Source organism: Peromyscus eremicus, chromosome 8a (genome assembly GCF_949786415.1).
Source record: "Peromyscus eremicus chromosome 8a, PerEre_H2_v1, whole genome shotgun sequence".
In the NCBI taxonomy this organism is placed as follows: domain Eukaryota; kingdom Metazoa; phylum Chordata; class Mammalia; order Rodentia; family Cricetidae; genus Peromyscus; species Peromyscus eremicus.
This window is the reverse complement of record NC_081423.1, coordinates 103821107-103843834: the sequence shown is the minus strand read 5'-3', so window position 1 is coordinate 103843834 and position 22728 is coordinate 103821107. Positions and strand designations below refer to the sequence as shown.

General features: G+C 42.7%; 1 protein-coding gene across 1 annotated transcript in view; it reads right to left on the bottom strand.

Moving 5' to 3' along the window:
• Tbcd (tubulin folding cofactor D) overlaps nt 1-22728 on the bottom strand; it is a 173988-nt gene that overhangs the window by 34569 nt on the left and 116691 nt on the right. Inside the window, exons 17-23 of the mRNA XM_059272344.1 lie at nt 21141-21226; nt 11826-11906; nt 10190-10263; nt 9368-9485; nt 6335-6395; nt 5016-5038; nt 793-824 (exon numbers count right to left, since the gene is read on the bottom strand). Coding sequence (XP_059128327.1) covers nt 793-824; nt 5016-5038; nt 6335-6395; nt 9368-9485; nt 10190-10263; nt 11826-11906; nt 21141-21226 — 475 coding nt within the window. The remainder of the gene's footprint in view (nt 1-792; nt 825-5015; nt 5039-6334; nt 6396-9367; nt 9486-10189; nt 10264-11825; nt 11907-21140; nt 21227-22728) is intronic.

Below are 22728 nucleotides of genomic sequence, written 5' to 3'. Positions count from 1 at the left end.
CATCTCTGTTCTGTCTGAAATGTCAAGTGCCCACCAGCTCTTGGTGGCTGGGTAATAAGCGTAACAGCACCGCTTTCGAACTGACCCCAGAGCCTTAAGCTCTTCGGCTTGTGACTGGTGTCACCGCTCTACCCTAATGAGGGGCACTCTAAAACCACCTGTGCCAGAAGCTCTGTCCCACCCTTGTCCACCACATGGATGATGCCAGGACTCACAGTAGACCTGTCTGTAGAAACATGGCTTCTGAATGTAGACCCTAAGATCCAGCCTCCAGATGACTGTAGCAGGCTGTGAGGGACAGTATAGAGGCCATCTCCCCAAGTGTAGTCAGAGCCCACTTGGGACTGCTGTCCAGACTTGCAGAGCATTCAAAGATGACACTGACAGTTCTGATTGGTCTCAACTTGGGCCACACCAGCACACCAAAACCTGCTCCTCCCCCAACACACATATACACCAAACCAGGGTATCAGCTGCCACTGTGGCCAGTACTGCCAGGATATCTGGAGATATCCCCCAGATAAGCCTGCAAGAATTTTCTATTACATTCAACTAATTTGGAATATTCACCTGATTATGCTATGAGATCCCTGTGGACATGAACATATGATCTGATTAACCATTCCTTACTCTTTAGTACTTAGTATAAAGGAGAAATCTGCAGCTAACGTGTCCCTAGGCCCACCCACAGCTACCAAAGCTTTGAGGGACTAAGATTTTTAACTCTGGCCTGACCTCAGTATACTCCTCCCCATATGAATGAAGAACAGCAGCTTCTGGCCCCAGACCTACCTGCTTGTCTCATAAGCTCTCCTCCCAGACCCCTAAAAACAAAAAAAAAAAAAAACCAGACAGAGTTAAAATCTTTTATACATAAAACATAAAACACCCCACCAAGCAACAGATACAACTTCAGGCACCAGAAACTATGACAGTTTTAATTAGGGGACTTAGTCCCCCAAAGTGTGAGCTACATTTTTGGAAAGAAACAAAAATTTGTGGCAAGATCATCCTCTGGCAGACTCTTGTCCTTTGAGCTTTCACAGGAATCTTGGTCATCACTGATAAATCACAGAGAACCAATCTCAAATGCTGCTTAACCACACTTCACAACAATGCCAAGATGACCATCATGTGGCCCAAAGCAGTGGTACACTAATGGTCATCGTTGCCCATCCTGCCTGCCAGAAGCACCCAAACCTGTAATGGTAGCAAGCAGGAGCTAGGAAGTACTCAGATAAGAAAACAGCACTGGCTTGGGAGGCTTTGGCTTCTGGCCCCAACAGTAACAAGATCTGCCTTAAACAATTAGGAAACCAGAGAATATGTGTGCTACACAGCAGATTCTGGAAGCTAGTGCAGCATGGAGACTTCTAATACCTCAGAGCACCACCACACAAGTTCCCACGGGCAGATGTGGGTGAAGTACAAGTGGAACCCCTTGGCTTGAAAGGGGGAGATACTTAGTGAATGAAGCCATGAAGGCCAGAGCCTGAAGCATAGATAGAGAACAGGAGAGGTCTTATTAATAAAAAACTCAGGAGCCAGATACTGGGGTAAATGATGAAAGATCAGAGAAACAGAACAAGCCACAGCTAACCTCACCTAGCCAATGCCTCAGCTGATCCTGTTTCCTCAAACTGGAAGCCTCTGTGTCCTCATCCAAATGGATCTTAGCTGAACTGCTGCTAAAAGCCTAAAAGCTTAACAGTCTCTAGTTCCTGGTCCTCACACTTTATATACCTTTCTGCTTCCTGCCATCACTTCCTGGGATGAAAGGTGTGTGTCACCACACCTGGCTGTTTCCAGTGTGGCTTTGAACTCACAGAGATCTCGATGGATCTCTGCCTCCATAATGCTAGGATAAAGGTGTGTGTGCCACCATTTTCTGGCCTCTAGTTCTGTTCTGACCCCCAGATAAGTTTATTAGGGTGCACAATATATCAACCACAATGGAAAAGACACAGAGAACATGCAGAACACTATAAGAACTTGAACGTGTAAAAGAAAAATTATGCCAAACATAGTTAACAGAAGATTAAAAAGAGCAGAAGACAAAATTTAACCTAGAACAGCAGAAAGCAGGTCTGTGGAGGCCTATCTACCTCAGGGTGGTAGTTAAAGGCTATGACTCTGAAAAAGTGTGCCAAATCTTGCAAAATTAAAATTGATGAGCTTTATTCAAAAAAGTTTAATTAATCTACAGGATATATAGCAGATTAGGAAACCCCCTATATCTGCTTTCCAACACAGGGATGAGAACAGCGATGACACTCATCTTAAGATACAGCCACCAGGCTGGAGTCTTCCCTAAGCCTCTCACTGCCAACAACCCTGCTATAAAATCAGTCTGACTAATGTAATTCAGAATATAATGTGACTGCCAGAAACATGGATCTCAGCAGCAACCCAGTCATCATCACCCACAAAGGGTGCCTATGATCCTATCTGGGGACTGAGAAGCCACTTCTTTGACACCTGTGGCTTATCACAAGCTCTACAAATAAAATCACATCATTCTCCCAAATCTCTATACTATTTAAAACAGTTTCTTCTGTAGCTTTAGGCAAACACTGCAAAAATTAAATAGATTAAAAAAAATTTATGTGCATGGGTATTTTGCCTGATGTACATCTGTGTACCATCTGCATGTCTGGTGCCTACGAAAGTCAGAAGAGGCATTAAATCCCCCAAAACTGGAGTTACAGATGGTTGTGAGCTGCCATATGGGTGCTGGGAATCAAACCTTGGTCCTCTGGAAAAGCATCCAGTACTCTTAACTGCTGAGTCATCTCTCCAGTCCTCCAAATTAAATTGTTTTAGTAAGTTTTCTGGAAGTCATTTTACTTTATCCTACTGCTTAAAAAAAAAAAAAAAATCAAGGAATTTTTACTCAGACCTAGGCAGAGTTCAGGAACAGGGAGTGAAAAAAGCAAGAAAGGAAAATGTCTCAGAGTCCTCACAGAAAGAAGTGGTTAATATGGTGAGAGTTACGTGACAGACAGTTCTGACAGGCCCAGAGGCCCAAATGGGGATAATCTTAGCTCCACAAAGGCTCACCATGTGCACCTACCATCACTACCTACTCTTAAAGGTTTGGAAAGCAGTCAGTAAGATACAGGAAGGGAGGCTTCCCACTTCAAGAATACAGGACAGTAAGTGCTCGGCACCATACCACAAGAAGAAACACCACAGCAAGAAATGGAACAGAGTGGGAGGGAAACAGGGGAATCCAGTGTCTGACGGAACTCAGATCCAGAATATACAGAGCTCTGACTGCTCAACAAGAAAAGACAGATGTGGGTATTTTTAAGAAAGTGAGTAAGGGCTGTATGTGGTGGCATACAGCCTTAATCCAGCCCTCGGAAGGCAGCCCTCTGTGAGTTTGAGGCCAGCCTGATCTACATAGATCGTTCCAGGATGGCCAGGACTATGCAGACAGACCCCATCTCAAAGTGGGGGGAAAAGGAATTGAATGAATGGTCACTCCACAGGAGACAGGCAGTGCTCAGTCAGCACAGGATGATGCTCAGCATCACTTAGTTACTGGGGACACATAAACCACATTCACAAACAAATTAGAAACAATGAATACCACTACAGTATACCACTGCAGACCACAAACTTTCAGATGTGGAGCTAGTTAGGACATAGGGCTAAGGGTTGGGTGATCTGCAAAGAAACCTACTAGTTTCTTAAAGACATACACCTGTCAAATGACCCAGCAAAACCATCCCTAATATACTCTAGGAAAGAGACACACATGTACACTAAGATATAAGCTGATGTGCCCAGCAGCTTCATTCCATACTGTACCCTGAGTTGAGATGACAACCTAAGCCCACACATTGCTTCTCAGCACTGAAAGTGGACACAAAACTAAACAAAACAAATAGGTATGATAAAATCCCAGCATAGGGAAATTGAAGCAGGTGAATTGCCAGTAGAGTAGGGCCAAGTGTGGTGGTGCATTCTTATCAGCACTTGGGAGACAGATGGAGCTCTGCAAATGCAAGGTCAATCTGGTCTACACAGTGAGTCCTAGGCCAGCCAGGGCAACATAGTGAGACCCTGTCTGAAAAAACAATAAACAAAATAATAAAAGGGGGAAAAAAAAAGGTAATTCTCAGGGCTGGTGAAATGGTTCAGCAGTAAAGAACACTAGCTACTTTTCCAGAGAACCCAGGTTCAATTCCCAGTGCTCATGCAGCAGCTAACAACCATCTGAAGAAAACCAGACACCTTCCGGCCTCCTTGGGCACTGTACGCATGTTGTCTACAGGCATACAGTCAGGCAGAACATCAATACACATAAAATAATTTTTTTTTGAAAAGACCACAGTGGGGCATAGTACGACCTTGTCTAAAATAAAACAGAACAGAAAAATATTGTATACTAAAACATGGATGAATCTCAAAAACACAATAGGAGAAAGAACCAGACCTAAAGGCTTTCCATATTATCCTATCTGCACAGAATCTAAAGGAGGAAGACTGCAGAAACAGAGAGCACTCAAGGCCCAAGAGCCAAGAGCCACCAAAAGCAGATAGGGAACACCTGCTCATTTGGGCAGGATACAACTGTCTCCAACCACAGAACTGCCAAGGACACGGTGAAACACGGGGTGCCATGACCTGTGACTTTAGCTTCCAAAAAGCCTAAAGATACCAAAGAGTTGTGGCCTTCATGCCCTTTAATACTGGGCTGAGTGACAGTTGCATGTCTTCAAAGTGAACACATAACAGTAAGGACAGGTGAAGGTGAAGGATAGCAAGATGGCTCAGCAGGTAAAGGCACCTTTCACCAAGCCTGACAACCTGAGTTCAATCCCTGGAACCCACAAGATAGAAGGAAAGAACCAACTCCTACAATTGTCCTCTGACCTCCACCAGTGCACATGGCATGTGTTTTACACATACACACGTAAATGTAATTCAGTGTTTCAATGACCCAGCTATTCCAGACAACACACATTTCCATTACACACATAGGAAGTCTTACTCTGTAGGCTTACCTATAGAGATGACGATCACAAAGCTAAAATTAAAGAATGGAAAGTCAGTTATTTTAAGTTTTTTCGGTTAAATAATTAGTTATGCATATGACAGTGACTACTACCAACATACGAATGATGATAGAATGACAGAGCTGGGCTTCCGGCTGCCAGACTGCCAATCAGGAAGGTCAAAAGACAAAGGCCCACCTCATTGTACCTGGCCTTGGTTAGGTTCTTCAAGTGAGTTATCTCTAAAGGGAAACTGAGGCACACAGACATAAAGAGGGTGGCCCCTTTCACCCTGGCCCACTGATTGCCACTCAGGCAGAAAACTAATCCTGCCATATGGCTCTGGTGTTTAATTTAGTTCACTGTTGTGAGTACATCCAACATTTTCGGGACAGTCACTGTCAGTTCCACCAAACTCTTTAGACACATCTTCAAGTTCCACAAAAACTAAAAACAGCAGCCCTGTCACTAACCACACTCCTCAGAAACAGGAAGTCCTGGTTCAGAGGACACAGAGGCTCCATTCTCTCAGCCTCTGCATGGAGCTGCCACCCTCCTTACCCTCACTTCCAAAACTGAGCAAGAAGGCCAGGCTCCACTTTAAAGCAAGAAATGTAAAAACTAACCAAATGGCCTCATCATAGTCATTATGATCTAAGACAAACCATTATTATAAAAAGAGGAAAATTGTAAGGAAAAAAATATTTACAACAAGGAATAATAAAACCATTTAATTCCTTAGGAATGTGGAGGAATTATAATTCCTTGAAAATATCCTGGGTTCATACTTTTTCTCTTTTATGTCATAGAAGGTTTTAAGAATCCCAAAATCCCAGAAAAATATACATGCTTCCCATTCCCCAAAATGTACAAAATTCAGTATTAAATTTCAGGAGAGTGGAGATTAGGGCCACAGGGGCAAAGGTAGAAATAAAAGGCCTTTTTTAAATTTAAAAAAAAAAAAATTGGCAAGCACAAGGCCCTGGGTTTGGTCCTCAGCTCCAGAAAATTAAAAAAACAAAACAAAAAAGGTCTTTTTTTTATGGGTACCTAACCCTCTAGAAGGACATCCAACCCCTCAGCTGGGAACTCCTTCCTGTTAAGGTCCACAGTGAGACACCAACACAGCGCTGAAACCCACTGACGGTGATGACCACCCAACAAGATGGCTTCTGGCCCCAGAGAACAAGTCTAGCCCAATTATCAATTCCAGATAAACCCCAACAAAAGTAATGTTGGTGGAGAGAACCCATAAAGCCATCATGTCCTGGTCAACTAGGTGAGCAGATCCTGTCCAAGCAGACAGGGTTCAGATGGGCCACACAAACCTGCTGGTGGATCTCCTTCAGGCTTTGTACTGCCTTCTCATCCAGGTAGTCTGTGACAGGCCTGCAGAAGGTGAAGCAGCACTGAGTTCAATAAGGACTAAGCCGGAGCTCAGGTTCACAGGAAAGAACACACAGACTCAGAAAGAACGGCTTCTTGTTCATGCTCCCAAAATCCCTGTAGATCTCTCACTTCTGCCTTAATTAAGGCTGTGTTGAGGGCTGAAGAGATGGCTCAAAGACACTTGCTGCTAAGCCTGACAACCTGAGTTCTATCCCTGGGACCCACAAGGTAGAAGGAAAGAAGTGATTCCCCTCAAGTTGTTCCCTGACTTCCACATGTGAGTCATGGCAAACTCATGCCCACATGTTTCTGTTTCTCTCTCTCTCAAATAAATAATTGTAATTTCAATATTTTATTTTTTATATGTATGAGTGTTTTTGCCAGTATGTATATGTGTACCATATGCATGACTGATGCCCATGGAGTTCAGAAGAAGATATCTGGAGTCCCTAGAACTGGAGTTACAAAGGGTTGTGAGCTGTCATTCAGGTGCTGGGAACTGAACCTGGGTCTTCTGCAAGTGTTCTTTACTACTGAGCCATTGTCTTCAGCCACTAAATTTAATTTAAAATAAAAACAACAAATAATAAGAGAACAATCAGGGAAGGTAAGATATCCACTGTCAATCTCTGGTCTCCATACATATACACATGGACAAGTATATCTGCACACACGTACACACACGTACACGTACACACACACACACACACACACACACACACACACACACACAAAAAGAAAAATATCTGTGTTGGTTTCATTATGTGGACATCTGGGTGCTACCTTTATGCTTTGACCTATAGCCAATTTGCTGAAGACACAGTACCCTTACTGAATATCAGGCCTCTGCTGACACTGTGGAAGTGGTAAGTCCCCTACAGGGTTACATGGGTTCCCACAGGAGCCTTCTGCTGTCCTCAGAAAGACTTCTGCTACAGTCAACCTAGTACTTAAAGACTTCAACAGGGAGTTCTACTTTGCCTGACTCACACAGTAACTCACTAAGCACATGCTATAATGTAAATCACAATTCACACTAAACATCTGCTTTCTTCTGAGATATGGCATGTGCCAGGCAGAGCTATGCAGTGTCAATTACTTATGGAGCTATAACCTCCTATGTTTTAGGCATAACTATGCACAGTCACAACACCCTGGGGATCTGATATCTATTACTTGCTAGGAAGAGCTATGTGGTAACTCTAGCTCACTAGAGATCTAGTCTGCTAGGTACTAACTAGGCAGAGCCACACAGAGCCCCAATGCCCTGGAGGTCTGAAATCCCTTATGTGTTTAGTAGAACCATGTAGAGCCTAACACCCTGGGCCACGTATAAACCCAACAGCTTGGGAATGGATCTCAAATGTACCATAATATCACAGTGCACTGCTGAGAAATGTCATGGCCCAAGTGCCTTTTACCATAACCTGTAGCTGGAGTTTTCCTGCCTGGCCCACAGTCAGGACAAACTTCTCTCACCTGCCAGCCCCACAGTCCCTCAGACCCGACCAAGTAAACACAGAGACTTATGTTGCTTTCAAACTGTATGGCCGTGGCAGGCTTCTTGCTAACTGTTCTTATAGCTTAAATTAATCCATTTCCATTAATCTATACCTTGCCACATAGCTCGTGGCTTACCGGCATCTTCACAAGCTGTTTCTCATCATGGCGGCTGTCAGTGTCTCCCTCTCAGCCTTCCACTTCCCAGAATTCTTCTCCTTGTCCCGCCTATACTTCCTGCCTAGCCAATGGCCAATCAGTGATTTATTTACTGACCAATCAGCAACACACTTGACATACAGACCATCCCACAGCAATAACCAAGGAAAGCAAGGTGTCCTTTCCACCCATATAGTCTGTGAGCTGGGTTCTGGGGTCCAAGGGACAACAAAGCCTCCTTGGGGCTGATAGGTAGGAATGAGGTTCATGTACCCATCTGCTGTCCCCTTAACCCAAAGGAGTCACCTAACACAACAGGAAATGACTTAAGCACAAATTTCAAGCTTGAACCTAAAGGCAAGTCATAGATGGCACTGTGTCTATAAGATCTTATTTTTGAGGAGTCAATCACACAGTGATGTAAGGAAATTACACAGCTCTTGGAATGTACCATTGTGCATGGTCCTGACTTCTTGCTTTGTAGTTATACTACAGATGCAGAAAGGGGGGGGCGGGATATGCCTAAGGGAAACTTCCAAACTTACCTTTTGTTTTTCCTTTTTTTTGCTTTTTGGATTTTTTCCAGACAGAGTTTCTACATGTATCTCTGGCTGTCCTGGAACTTGCTCTGTAGACCAAGCTGACCTTGAACTCAGAAATCTGCCTGCCTCTGCCTCCCAAGTGCTGGGATTAAAGGAGTACACCACCATAGCACAGCCCTAACTTACACTTTCAAGTAGTTTAAATTATTAAAGTAACAAATGGGGACTGAAGAGATGACTCATTAAGAAAATACCTTGTCACACAAGCCAAACAACCCGAGTTCAGATCCTCAGAACCCAGGTAAAAGCCTGACACAGTGGTGCATTTGTATGTACTCCCAGGAAGACGGGAAACATCTGAAGCTCACAGGGCAGCTAGCTTGGTGGGCAGCAAGACTGACACTGTCTTAAACAAGGTGGAGCATGAGGAAGATGCCCAAGGCTTCTTCTGACCTACACGTGTTCTGTGGCACACAAGTGCACACATGCACACAGCATGCACACATACAGATACACATTCACACACAGAGTGACAAATGAACTGCTCAGCGCCACCTCTAAACAGGTGTCATTGCTCTTGTTGTCTGAATCCTTGGAAAACCAAATGCTAACCAGCAGTCCTTCCCTGAAAAGAGGAGAGTAGTCCTAACCACTGACCACCTCAACATAAAATGGAACCCTAAAAACACATGATCGACAATCAGAGCAGACAAGCTATTCTCAAACCCAAAATCACTATTGTTACCTAGCTTCCCAGATGACATCTCCTACCTGTTACTCTGTGAAGCCAGCTTGTACAGGGCATAGGTGACCTCTGCGCAGGAGAGGATGGCGCCATGTCTAGTGTGTAGATCTGGGCTCAGTGTCATCAACAATAGTGTTGGGAATACTGCAGTAGTCAAGTTGAAGGACACACATGGACAACTCATTACTTAGAAGTATTTCCTCTGGTGTTGGTCAGGGTCACCACCACTGTTTCTGGTGGGCAGAGCTCCCTCCTGAGCAACCAGGGCAATGTGCTAGGACACAGCATATAAATCAGTACACGCCTACAGGCCCCCAGATACCCAGTGAGGGACAGCTGAAAAAGGTCATATTTGCAGATTTTCCCATCTGCACATCTACCTAAAGAGAGCAGGTAGATCGAAGGCCACACAACCATAAAAGGTAACAGGCACTTCCACTCTTTATTCTTTCCCAATGAGAGCAGAAAACCTCAGCCTCTGGTGTTTAGGGAGGAGAAAGCAGGACAGCTCCAAATTCTAAGTACATACCAATCTAGAGGCACTGATGACTAAAATGGGCCCCTGGAATCCCCATCATTTTTAACCTATACAATGCAACCCCCCATAGATTCCTTGTTTTGTGGATGGTACCTATGCCTAATGCCACCCAAAGCTGCCACTGGACAAACACACTGCATTTGTCTTCATACTCTATCCTGATTTAGCCTATGACTTACTCTTCAGCAACAGACATAGGACATTATCTTCATCTACTATGAGAACAGAACATCTTTCTGCTGTGTATGTGCACACATATGCACACAAGTGCACCTGTATGAGTGCTGCAGGAAGTGGTATGCACACCTACCGTGAGTGGTTATGTACTCAGGTACTTGTGGGGTCAGGTTGTGCAGTGCCTTTGCAGACAGTTCTCGGATGGCCCTGAGAAGTAACAGGAGCTGTTAGTAGAGTGGTTTGCATAGTCACACTCATATTGACATTATTCACAACAGCCTTGAGATGGAAACACCCAAGGATCTATCAACAGGTGAATAAATAAGCAAAATATGGTAGATACAGACAATGGAATGTTACTCAACTAAAAAGGAAAAGAATTCTGACACTTGCTATAAGAAAATGATGATTTGTGGTCAGCAGGTCAAAAACTGCCCAAAGCTTCTTTTGTAAGGCTCTAAGTTAAGGATCATTTTTACATTTTTAAGGGTCATATAAAAGAAAAAAAATATATATATATGTATGTATATATGTATATATGAGACAAGAGACCTAAGGTATTAACTATCTGTCCCTTTAAAGAAAAAGCTGATTGATAGCCCATGCACACAGATTCAATATCATGTTACACTTTAAGAAATCTATGAAACAAAGAAACATTTCAAAATGATAAATATATCAGGAAGATGAAAAATTAGAGGTATACATGCATCTAAAATGAAAGCCCCACTCAAAACACAGGAAAGAACCGACAGAATTAGAAAATCAATCAAAGATTTCAAAAGTTCAAAACCTTAGTCTAACTCATGGATTGCATATTCACAATGTCTGGTAAACTAGTATGAAAGGCAATTTAATTAACCTCTGGCTGGGCAAGTCTAGGTGCTCTTCTCCCAATAAGAGATTTAATATCCCATGTGCCTGCATACCTGGCACATAAGCTCCTGAAGGAAAGGTGGGAGTTCCTGTTAGGTTGTCACAGCTAGCCCAAGTGAGCAACATGGAGGCTTGAGCCAGAGGCTCCTCACTCCAGAGTCCAACGCAGGCTGCACACAGCTACACAAGCACAGCAGCAGCCAACAAATACTTGAAAGCTTTGGTCCCTGGTGTCAGAGTGGGCCTTTCAACCACAAAGACCCACTCTGACACTGGGATTTGGAAGGGGCACCAGGGTTATACTACTAATTCCCCCAGCATTTGCCCTGTGTTGGCTGACCAGGCCTACCTAGAAATGGTAGCAGAACACTAACAGTGCTCACATCTAAGTTATACACTTGCCTTTCTTCTTTGAAGACACATTTAACTACTTATGAAATACCAAGATGGCCTCAAAGCTGCCACTGTAATTAGGAGAACTACCACTAAAGTCTGCTTGGTTCTTGGGTGACAATATATAAGATACCTAGGCAGAGCAGAATCAGTATGGAGGCAGGGTCAAATGACCGGGAAGACCAGGCTATTCCAGCTGTCTGGACTGCCCTGTCCTCAGGCATAGCTTCCCTATTACATATTACAAGGGTATTCAGGAATAATTACATCTCAGAATTGCCTGACCAACAGCTCCAGAAATGAAACTAGACAGATAGACCATTAACAAGCATGCCACATAGAGAGACTGGAATTTTCATTACTTCTCAGAAATAATTATTTTAAAATAGTTTGTCTACAATGAGAAAATACATTCATGAACTTATAAGCTCAACTGAACTTCTCCTGTTGGGGGGAAAAAAAAAGGAATTTTCAGAGAGTCACAAAAACACAAAACCTACCCATCCCAATGGTTAATTTTCATGGAGACCAAGTGGTCAATCATCGGCTTGGTGTATTCCTGGAATCCAGCAATAAACACACTGAAAGACATAATATTAGGAGCTGGAGAAAGGGGCAAATATAATCAGTACAATGACACGTATGTATAAAACTCTCTTAAGCCATTATTTTATGCATTGCTTAAAGATTAAAAATAACATGGAGAAGCCAGAACTTTCATATACTGCCCTTGAGAATGGAAACTAAAACAATTACATTCAAAAACAGTTTGGTCATTCTTTCAAAAGTAAAAGCTACCTACCAGATGACCCAATATTCCCTGCATCTGCAGCTACTCAAGTCAGGAGAGCATTCGTCCAGACCATTCACACAGCTCAGTAGCATACCCAGGACTGTGGTTGGGAGCAGCACCCCATGCACATGCAGCTGATGGAGAAGTAGACTGCTTATTTATCCATGCCACAGGCACGCAACAGGACAAAGGAATGGGCTTGTTGTTTGAAGCCTGGATCTTACTATGTACCTCTGACTGGAACAGAACTTGCTTTTGGCCTAGGCTGGTCTCAAAATCACAAAGATCAGCCTGCTTCCCAAGCACTAGGATTGAAGGCATGCATCATCAAACTTGGCTTTTTTGTTGTTGTTGTTTTAAAGTTTTATTTTTATTCTATTTGATTTGGCTTTTTTGAACTTTTTTTTAGAATTACATACATAAGTACTATATTTACATCTTTTCATTCCACCCTCTCCCCCCAACTCCTTCTGTCCACCCTCTGATTTTCTTAGTTTCATGACCTCTTCAACTATTAGTGGGTAGGTATAAATAAATATAACCTGCTAAGTCCATTTAGTGTTGCTGGCTTCATTTAGTGTGTGTTCATTTAATATGCTTAAGGCTGACCATTTGGGGTTGGATAACCTAGGGGGGCTTGTCCCTGGAAAGGACTGATTCTTCCTGTCAGCAGCCATCAACTGCCCCATAGCACTTCATCTAGAGATGCAGCTTTGTGAGATTTCCCCATCTACACTGGAATGTGAACTGGTGTTGCCATGGTGCAGGTCTTGTTTAGGCAACCATATTGTTAAGCTTTCATAGATACAGTTCTCTGTCATCTATAGAAGACATTGTATCATAGAAGATGTTCTGGTCCTCTGGCTCTTACAATCCTTCCACCTCCTCTTCCATGATGTTTCTTGAGCCTTAGGTGTATGAGTTGTGTTGCAGATAAATCTCCTGAGAATGGGTACCAATGGTCAGTTGTTCTCTACATTTTTACCAGTTGTGGATTTCTGTGATGGACTCTCTGCTGCAAAAAGATTTGGGATGAGAACTACATTTATCTGTGGATATAAGGACAGGTATTTATAAAGCAGCTGGAAATTATACTGGTTCAGAAAAACAGCAGCTGTAGGTTCTCGTTTAGGGGTCATGACCTCACCAGCCATGGGTAAGCTGATGAGGTTTACAGTATCAGATGTGTATATAGTACCTCCTTTTGAATAGGCCTTAAGTCCAATTATATTACTGTTCATTACCCCCAAGAAATAAGTGCCACTACTGTACCCCTGAGTATATTCTGCTGTGCTGATCATTGTTGTGGTGAAAAGTCCATAGACTTTTCAGCTGAATAGAACTATTAATTGCTTTTCTGCCATGGCAGCTTGCATAGCACCTTCACATACTATGAAAGCTAGTCCTCGGGAAGGATTATTTCAGGTTAGTTCCAGCTCAATTCCTCCAAGTCCCTTGTCTTAAATGTGTTGTAGCTTCAGCAATAAGGTCTTACCTTCAAGTTCTGGAAGGTAACCAAAGGCAGCAGCAATAATTTAATTTTGGGATTCTACTATAACTTTCCTGACCAATAACTCAAAAGGAGGTTTCCCACTCCTGGCACTGGGGTCTTTGTTAACTAATAAGGTGGTCTGATGAGAACTGTTCCCTATAGTCTCAGGCACTTGAACAACTGGGCCCAGGTGGCAGTGCTGTTTTGGACAGTTTAGGGTAGTATAGCCTTGCTGGAGGAAGTATGTCACTGGGGTAGGCTCTAAGAGTAAAAGGCCTCACCCACTTGCAGTTCACTCTGATTCTTATTCATAGCTGAGATGTGAACGCCACCACCACACCTGCTGCTTGCTGCCATGACAGTCTTATCCCTCTGGAACCATAAGCCCAAATAATCTCTTTCTTCTGAGTGTTGTCTTGGGTATGGTGTTGTGTCACAGCAACAGAAAAGTAACTGACATAGTCTATGGCTCTTGGAGGTGGCATCACCACCAAGTAGTATAACTTCATTTAAATTATTTGTGTATATATGCACATACACTTCTATAGTATATATGTATTTTTAGGTTAACATAAAATGTTTCCCTGTGGATTTTTCAATCATCCTTTGTGTTATTTATCCCTTCTCTTGGTAAATTGTCCTCCCCACCCCTCACCAGGTAAAGTCCTCCCCACATTTTCCCTATTTTCCCCTGTGACTTAATATACCCTGTAGCTTGAGTTTTCCTGCCTGGCCTACAGTCAGGACAAATCTCTATCACCTGCCAGTCCCACAGCCGCTCAGACCCAACCAAGTAAACACAGAGACTTATATTGGTTACAAACTGTATGGCCGTGGGCAGGCTTCTTGCTAACTGTTCTTATAGCTTAAATTAATCCATTTCTATTAATCTATATCTTGCCACATGGCTCGTGGCTTACCGGCATCTTCACATGCTGTTTGTCATGGTGGCGGCTGGCAGTGTCTCTCTGACTCAGCCTTCCACTTCCCAGCTTTATTCTCCTCCTTGCCCCGCCTACACTTCCTGCCTAGCCAATGGCCAATCAGTGTTTTATTTATTGACTAATTAGCAACACATTTGCCATACAGAACATCCCACAGCAATACCCCTCTCTGGAGAGCCTTCTATACTCCTCCTGACCACAGTCTCTCTTTACTTTTCTGGTTTCTTAGGTAACTCCCAGGTCATATACTCACATCAAAGGACTAGGAATGAGAATCCACAAATGTGTGAGAACTTACAGCACTTGTCTTTCTGGGACTAGGTTACCTCACTTGGTACAATATTTTCTAGTTCTATCCATTTACCTACAAATTTCATGGTTTCATTTTTCTTTATAGCTAAACAGAATTCCAATGTGTACATGTACCACATTTCCATTGTCCATCAGCTGAAAGGTTGTTTCCATTTCCTAGCTATTGTGAATAGTGTGGCAATGAACATAGCTGAGCAACTATCTCGGTGGGATAGGAGAAGAAGCCTTCAGGTATATACCAAAGAGTGGTATAGCTGGGTCATATGGTAGACCTTTTAGCTTCTTGAGAATTTTCCACACAGATTTTCAGAGTGACTGCACCAGTTTGCAATCTCATGAACAGTAAATGAGAATTCCCCTTTCCCCACATCCTTCTCAGCATTTGTTGTCAACTGTTTTCTTGATCTTAGCCATTGTCACTGGGGTTAGATGAACTGTCAAAGTAGTTTTAGTTTGTATTTCCATAATTGCTAAAGATAGTGAACACTTACTACATATATACTGGTTTCGAGACAGGGCTTCTCTGTGTAGCTTTGGAGCCTGTCCTGAAACTTGCTCTGTAGACCAGGCTGGCCTCAAACTCACACAGATCCACCTACCTCTACCTCCCAAGTGCTGGGATTAAAGGCCTGAGCCATCACTGCCCAGCTATATTTCTATTAAAATATCTCTTAGTCATTTTATTTCTTCTTTTAAGAACTCTGTTCAGATCCATGACCCATTTTTCTAAATTGGGTTGGTTTTTTTGTTTGTTTTTTGGGTTTTTTTGTTTGTTTGTTTGTTTTTTTGGTTTTGTTTTTTTGTTTTTGGTTTTTTGGGGTTTTTTTTTTTTTTTTGGTTTGTTTTTGTTTTTTGACTTGTGGTGGTTTGAAAGAAAATGGCCCCAATAGGGAGTGGCACTTTTAGGAGGTGTGGCTTTGTTGGAGTAGGTATGGCCTTGTTGGAGGAAGTGTGTCACTATGGGGGTGGGCTTTGAGGTCTCCTATGCTTAAGCTACACCCAGTAACAAAGTTCACTTCCTGTTGCCTTTGGCTCAAGATGCAGAACTCTCGGCTCCTTCTCCAGCACCATGTCTGCCTACACTCTGCCATGTCCTGTCATGATGATAATAGACTAAATCTCTGAAACAGTAAGTGGCTCCATTAAAGTTTTTCTTTGTAAGAGTTGCTGTGGTCATGGTGTCTCTTCATAGCAATAGAAGCCCTAACTAAGACAGAAGTTGGTACCAGGGACTGGGATATTGCTGTGATAGGCCTGACCATGCTTTTGTTTGGAGGAATATGGACTTTGGGAGTTTGGGTTAGGAAAGCAGTAGAATGCTTTAAGTACTGCTTAATGGGCGATACTAGTAGAAGCATGGAAGATCTGAACTGTGGGGGCCTGGCTCAAAATGATTTAGAGGAGAAGAATTTTAGTATTTGCCTAGAGATCATTCTTACAATATTTTGGTGAAGAATGTAGCTGTTTTTTGCTCTTGTCCAAAGAGTCTGAGGATAAAGTGAAGAGATTTGGATTAATTCCGTTGGCAGAGGAAATCTCAAAACAGCCTAGTATAGACTCTGTCATGTTCTAACTGTAATGAAGATACATGTGAAAAGAAGGAAGCTGAGCAAAGAAAAAAAAAAAAATGTATAAGTTGAAGAGAAAAGGAGCACCAGGAGGTAGAATTGAGCCAAGTCCTGTGTTCAAGGAGATAAACAGCTTAAGAAATGGAACAAGGAAAGTGGCAACCACAGGGCAAGAAACCAACCAGCTACATTTCCAACTTGTGAAAAGGAATTAAAGAAAAGCTGCCAGGCGTGGTAGCACATGCCTTTAATCCCAGCACTCAGGAGGCAGAGTCAGGCGGATCTCTGTAAGTTTGAGGCCAGCCTGGGCTACAGAGTGAGTTCCAGGATAGGTTCCAAAGCTACACAGAGAAACAGAGAAACCCTGTCTTGAAAAACAAAACAAACAAACAAAAAAATCTTATAGCCTGGTGTGGTGGTACATGTCTTTAATCCCAGCACTCAGGAGGCAGAAGCAGGAGGATCTCTGAATTTGAGAACTGCCTGGTCTACAGAGCAAGTTCTAGGACAGCCAAGACTACACAGAAAAACCCTGTCTCAAAAAATAAATAAATAAAATAATAATAAATAAAATAATAATAATTTTTTTTAATTTCTTCATATTCTTTGCCTGTGTGGTCTAATTCCTCTATTTTATCTTCAAGTCCCAACATTCTATCTTCTACTTGCAAGGTTTTCCTCTGGGTTTGTTTTTTTTTTTTTTTTTTTTTTTTTTTCTTCTTCGAGACAGAGTCCCTCTGGGTTTTCTAATTGAGTTACTGAGTTTTTCAATTCCATCTTCATTTCAGCTTGAGCTCTCTTCAGTATTTCTATCTTTTTACTGAATTCAGTTTCCAGTCCTGAACGGTCTATATTTCCTTCTGTCATAGGTTTGTGTTTTTTTGGGCATCATTCAGGCCACTATTCTCTTTAGTTAACTGAGTTGTTTGTTCATGTTGTCTTTAAATTCCTTGGACTCTCTGATGACATTCATGACTGTTCTTTTAAATCTTGTATCCTTGGGTTCACCTTGGTAATTCTCATTTCTATAGAACTGGTGGATCTTGGTGGTGGACTAGAGCAACAGAGGGGATTTCAATTCAGAAATAAACACAAAGGCATGCAGGATCTGCCTGGGGTAGTGTGTGGGCTGATTTACACTATCTATGCTGAGGAATGTGAGGGTGGTATGGTGGCCCAGAGTAAAGCAGTCATCCAGGCAGGCAAGCACACAGGCTGAATGACTGAGTCTAAGTCTTAGGGTGGGGACAGCACAGGCAAGCAGAGTTTCAAGAACTCGACAGACTGGGTCAGCACACGAGATGTGCAACCCAGGCTAGGTCTGTGGGCGGGGAAGGTGTAGGTGAGCTAGGGTCCAAGGAACTCACCAGACTGGATCAGAGCATAGGATGTCTGACCCAGGCTAGGCCTAGAGGTTAGATATAGTGTGGGTAGGCTAAGGGTCAGGCAGACTCAACAGACTGGTCTGGTGCACAGGATCTGTTTTTATTATGTTTAGTTATGTATATGTGTTACAATCTGTGTTAGCACATGCTACATGTGTGTGGGTCCCTGAGGAGGCCAGAAAAGGGTGCTGGATCTCCTGTAGCTAGAGTTACAGGCAGCTGTGAGCCTTCTGGCATAGGCATTGAGACCCGAATGCAGATCCTCTGCAAGAGCAGCAATATTCTTAACCACTGAGTCTTGTCTCCTGAACTTCTTGACACAACACATAAAATGAATGAATTGCAAAATAATCATGCTAAGGGAAAGAAATAGACAAAGGTGAAAAGCAATCTATAACAGAATAATTTAGCAGATGACAAGTATGTTTACAAACCTGCTACCCATCTGACAGTTTAAATGTCCTCCTCTGTCAGACTTAGCAAGCTCTATACTTTGTATGCATATAACATGTGTTAACTACACATCAATAAGGCTATTAAAAGAGATGTACAGAAAAAAAGGCACAGTTGGCAAACAGTTTGCACTAAAAAATATATAAGGAAAACAAAACCAAAATAAAAAAAACTAGCCTACATTTGCCTAGAAACATCAATAAAAAAGAGAAATAAAAATCCAATAAGCACATGGAAATATATCCAGCACAGGTCATTAGCAAAGATGAAATGCTGTGAATGGTAAGATGTGCAAAGACTGGCTGCAACCAATCTCAGGAAGGTATGGAGAGGCCAAAACCATACATTCACAGTTCATACAAAGCTAAATCTCCACAAATTCTCATGTCTTTGCATAAGAAAGTTAAAATACACATAAAGATTTCTAAATGAGTGCCTTATTCATCAGAATAAAAACCTCAAAAATGCCTAACTGCTGATCAACAAGGCATCCTGGCAGGCCAGCTGTATAGCATCATAGCAGCACAGAAATCACAATACAGAGGCACCTACAACAGGTAATCACAGTGTTCAGTGGAAGAACTCAGACAAGGAAAAGCACACTCTTCAAGCAATACTAATCTAGACAAAACGCAAAGCACCAGCACTTGGAGCCAGGCAGAACAAATCAGAGACAGTGGGAGCCCTCTGCACCCCAGTGAAAGTGTAGGTGTCCTGGGTGGGTACACTGTCTGCACTCGCTACACTGTACAATAATGAGGGACATACGATGGGGTGCCAGCAAAACTGATCAAAGTTACAAGGCTGAAAGTACAAATCAAGGTGTGAAGGCTCACCAACGAGCTTGAGAGTGTGGGTTCCATACCACCAAAGGCCAATTCCAGCTCTGCCACCAACTAGCTGTGACCTTACCGAAGATAAGCCTGAACCTTGGCCCTAGGCAGTAATGAACCTATATGTAGCATGCCAGGTACTGGAAGCCCAAATACTAACCAAGAGGAGTCCACCAGAAGGTGGGAGAAGGGAGACTGAGGCAAAGGCACAGGAAGAGAAAGGAGTGAGGTAGCATAATCTAAGGAAGATGTCAGATGCCAGGATGGCAGGACAAAGCATAAATGGGGATCAGGGCTTGCCACATGCAGGCAGCCAGGGATATGAGGAAGGCCAGAAGGTGAGACATGTTTGAAGCTGATGAGGGATGAGTAAAAGGCAGACTTAGGTCAACCATCACTATGAGAAAAGGAACAGAAATGATGGTTTAGGCAGATGGAGGCACTCTACCTTCAGGCCATCTTGCTTTCAGTGACTTAGAGGACACAAGCATATGAGATTCCTGGAAAACAAACTACTAGGGAAAAAAGGTGACAATTTTTAAAATGGTGCTCAAGGCTGGAGATGTTAAGAAACTGACATCAGCAACAAAGAAAATAAGCAAGAGGCAAGCAGGCAGATGGTTACTGGGAAAATGGCCAGGCAGAAAAACACCCTTATCCAGTGGTCACAGAGTAAATTACATACACCTATGTTTCTCAACCAGTTAATGGGACAGATTTTGGTATGTTCACAGGGACTGCCAGTGATAACTCATCCAGATTCCTATGAAATTACATGGTAGACAAAGCACTGTGGTCCATTCACATGAAGTCCAGACAGAGATCCTGCCCTCCAGTATCCAGGCTGAGAGAGAAATACCAGTCAAGAAGATAAGCCCCTGGTCAGAGGCCCTGTGATGCTAGGATGTGGTAAGCCTGCTACTGGACTGTCTTCATAAGGCAACAGCTGATCTGCTACTTAGACCAGAGCATCACACAGCCCATTGTACTGGAGAAGGAACACCCTAGAGCCAGGTCATGTTCTCATGTATTTTTACAGAATGGATATAATAATATGTTTAAGTTTTACACTGGTGTGGAAACCTTAGCAATAAGTAGAATTTTCCAAAACCCAATTTAACTACCAGTTATTTTACCTAAGAAACTCCAAAATAAAGGTCACAGAACCTGACATACAATATTCCAGCACTAATAATCAGAGAACAAAGAACACATGGACAGAGACATGAAGTGCTGGGCTGAGGGGTAGTGGCATGCAGGCGAGGTCACCTTTGGTCACATGCTTCCTGGGAAAGTGGTTGGTCACTTTTTTGTTTTTAGTTTAGTTGTTTGTTTTTTTAAAGTCTGTCAAGGCTGGTTATGGAGAAGTGTAAATTCTGCATGGTCTGCATGGCAGGGCTATTAGGAAATCTACCCCCAGGGTATAAAATAGTCAGGAACTTTTTTAAAAAATGTACTTGGCAGGTTTCTCCTAATTCACAGTAACAAAACTACTTCATGAAGTACCTTTTTCACATTAGTACTACTCCCTAGTCCTTAAGTTATACAAGTAAAAATAATTTGATGTATTTTTTTATTGAAACAAAAAGATACACATACACAGTTATTTCGAATCAAAAATGTCATTTGAAAGACCGATCCATTTGTGACACCTGGTGGGAACGCTGTCACACAGGACATACATAGCTGTGCTTGTGGCTAATCCCTGTATGGCACCGAGGCCTGCACAGAACAGCACCAACCCAGAATGACAACAAGGAGAAGACTAATGACCAGGGGAGATGTGAAGCTCTCTAGTCACCACATTGAAGTGTGAGCAGGTATCCTCTACGGCATGTACCATGGAGTATAAAGTTGGTATGAGAACAGTTTCAGTAACTGTTCACTTCAATTTTTTCTTTCTACAACATGTTATATTTACACCAAGCAGACTACAGTATAATGAAGAATAATGAAAAAGGAAATGGTAGAAGCTGATGTTTGACACCCAAGTCAAAAAGACTATTACAGTTCTGTTACACACATTAAAACTTACCTTATAACCAGGAAACAGTTAGATATGTTACCAACTGCAAAATAGTCTGCTGTAGTCAAAATATCAATTCCATGAGGGAAAGTACCCTGAAAAAAGTAAAAGTGAAGAAAACAGAAAAGGTGAGAAACAGCATCTGAAATCACTGATCACATGCACACAACAGGGCAGCTGAAGCTGAGCCCCATGGCTCGTGGAATGTCCCACTAGTGTGTCAGTGTTCATCCTGCCTGCCTGGCCAGATGCTGCACACAGTACCACTCATTCTTCAAACCCAACTGTTTCAACTGCAAATGTTGTAAAACTCCTCCTTTAAAAAGACCCTGGGTCTCAACAGTGCTGAAATGGTTACTCTGAGAGCTTGGTCCCCCTTTCTGGTCACAAAGACAACAGCATAGCCCTCAATTCCAGAGCCTGTTAGAGCAGGAAAGCCAATGGAAGGCAGGCAAGCTCCTGTCTGGCTTGAAACCTAGACTAGGGCCCACACCTCACTAGCTGCCATGGATGAGGCTAATAGAAATAATCACTCTCAGGGCTAATAGCCGGCCTCTAAGAGCATCAAGGAAAGCAGCCATCAGTTCCCAAACTCAAAAACAAGAGGCAGGCCCCTCCATCCTCACCCATAAAGAATATTCATAGTGGAGTCCCATCATCACATTATTGGTATTCCCTATCACTTATGGTTAAAAAAAAAATTACAATCTAGAAACTTTATAAACAAATTTCCTTTAAAAATATAAATGTAGAAAGTTGTAGCCAAATGTAGAAAGCCTTAGCTATTGGCCCAGAGGTGGCTCCATCCCAGTAGCAGATGAGTCCCCTATCTGTGCACAAAGCTGGCACAAGAATGACAAGCAAAAGCCAAGAAAAGTGACAGGCACTCTACCACCAGCTCCTTCCTGCCACACCCCTGTATCTTACACAGGAAGGAATCTACTCAAACACGAGGTGTTACCCCTCTGCACAGCCAGCTCAAAATAGTATCAGAGGTGCATCTACTAGCATATGCATGTATGTGACCAGATCCAAAGAAACGGACACAAAATAAAGAAATTTACAATTTGAGTCTGAAGTTCTACATGGAATTCAGGCTATTTATTACTATGGAGACAATGTCAAAAACAGAAGTTTAGTCTTCAGGTTACATATAAATAATGCCAATTAGTCTGAGAACATGGTGGGATGTACCACCCATCTGGAATCCAGAAGAGCTAAAAACCCAGGCCTAACTAAAACATGTGAGGTCTGCCAGCCTTCTGTTCCCTGGCCTCTGCCCTTAGGGCTACCCCAGGCACAGAGTGAGAGGAAAAGTCACTATTACCAGCCAGGGGCTGGAAAGCGTAGCCAGCAGAGGAAGCAACTCCTCCATGCAGCCCACCTTCACTGTCATCCTCAATGCCTTCACCATTTCACAAGATAATCCTGGAGCCTGGTCATTAAAATCTTGTAGAAGTAACCGTCTTATTAAATAAGAAACACAGAGCCAATGCAAAGATGATAGCCCAAGAGGTCAGAGCTAAGAGCCTTACCCTTCACTCCTGTAGCTATTCTCTTCAGCCAAGATACCTACTTCCTGTGTGTTTGTCTTTAT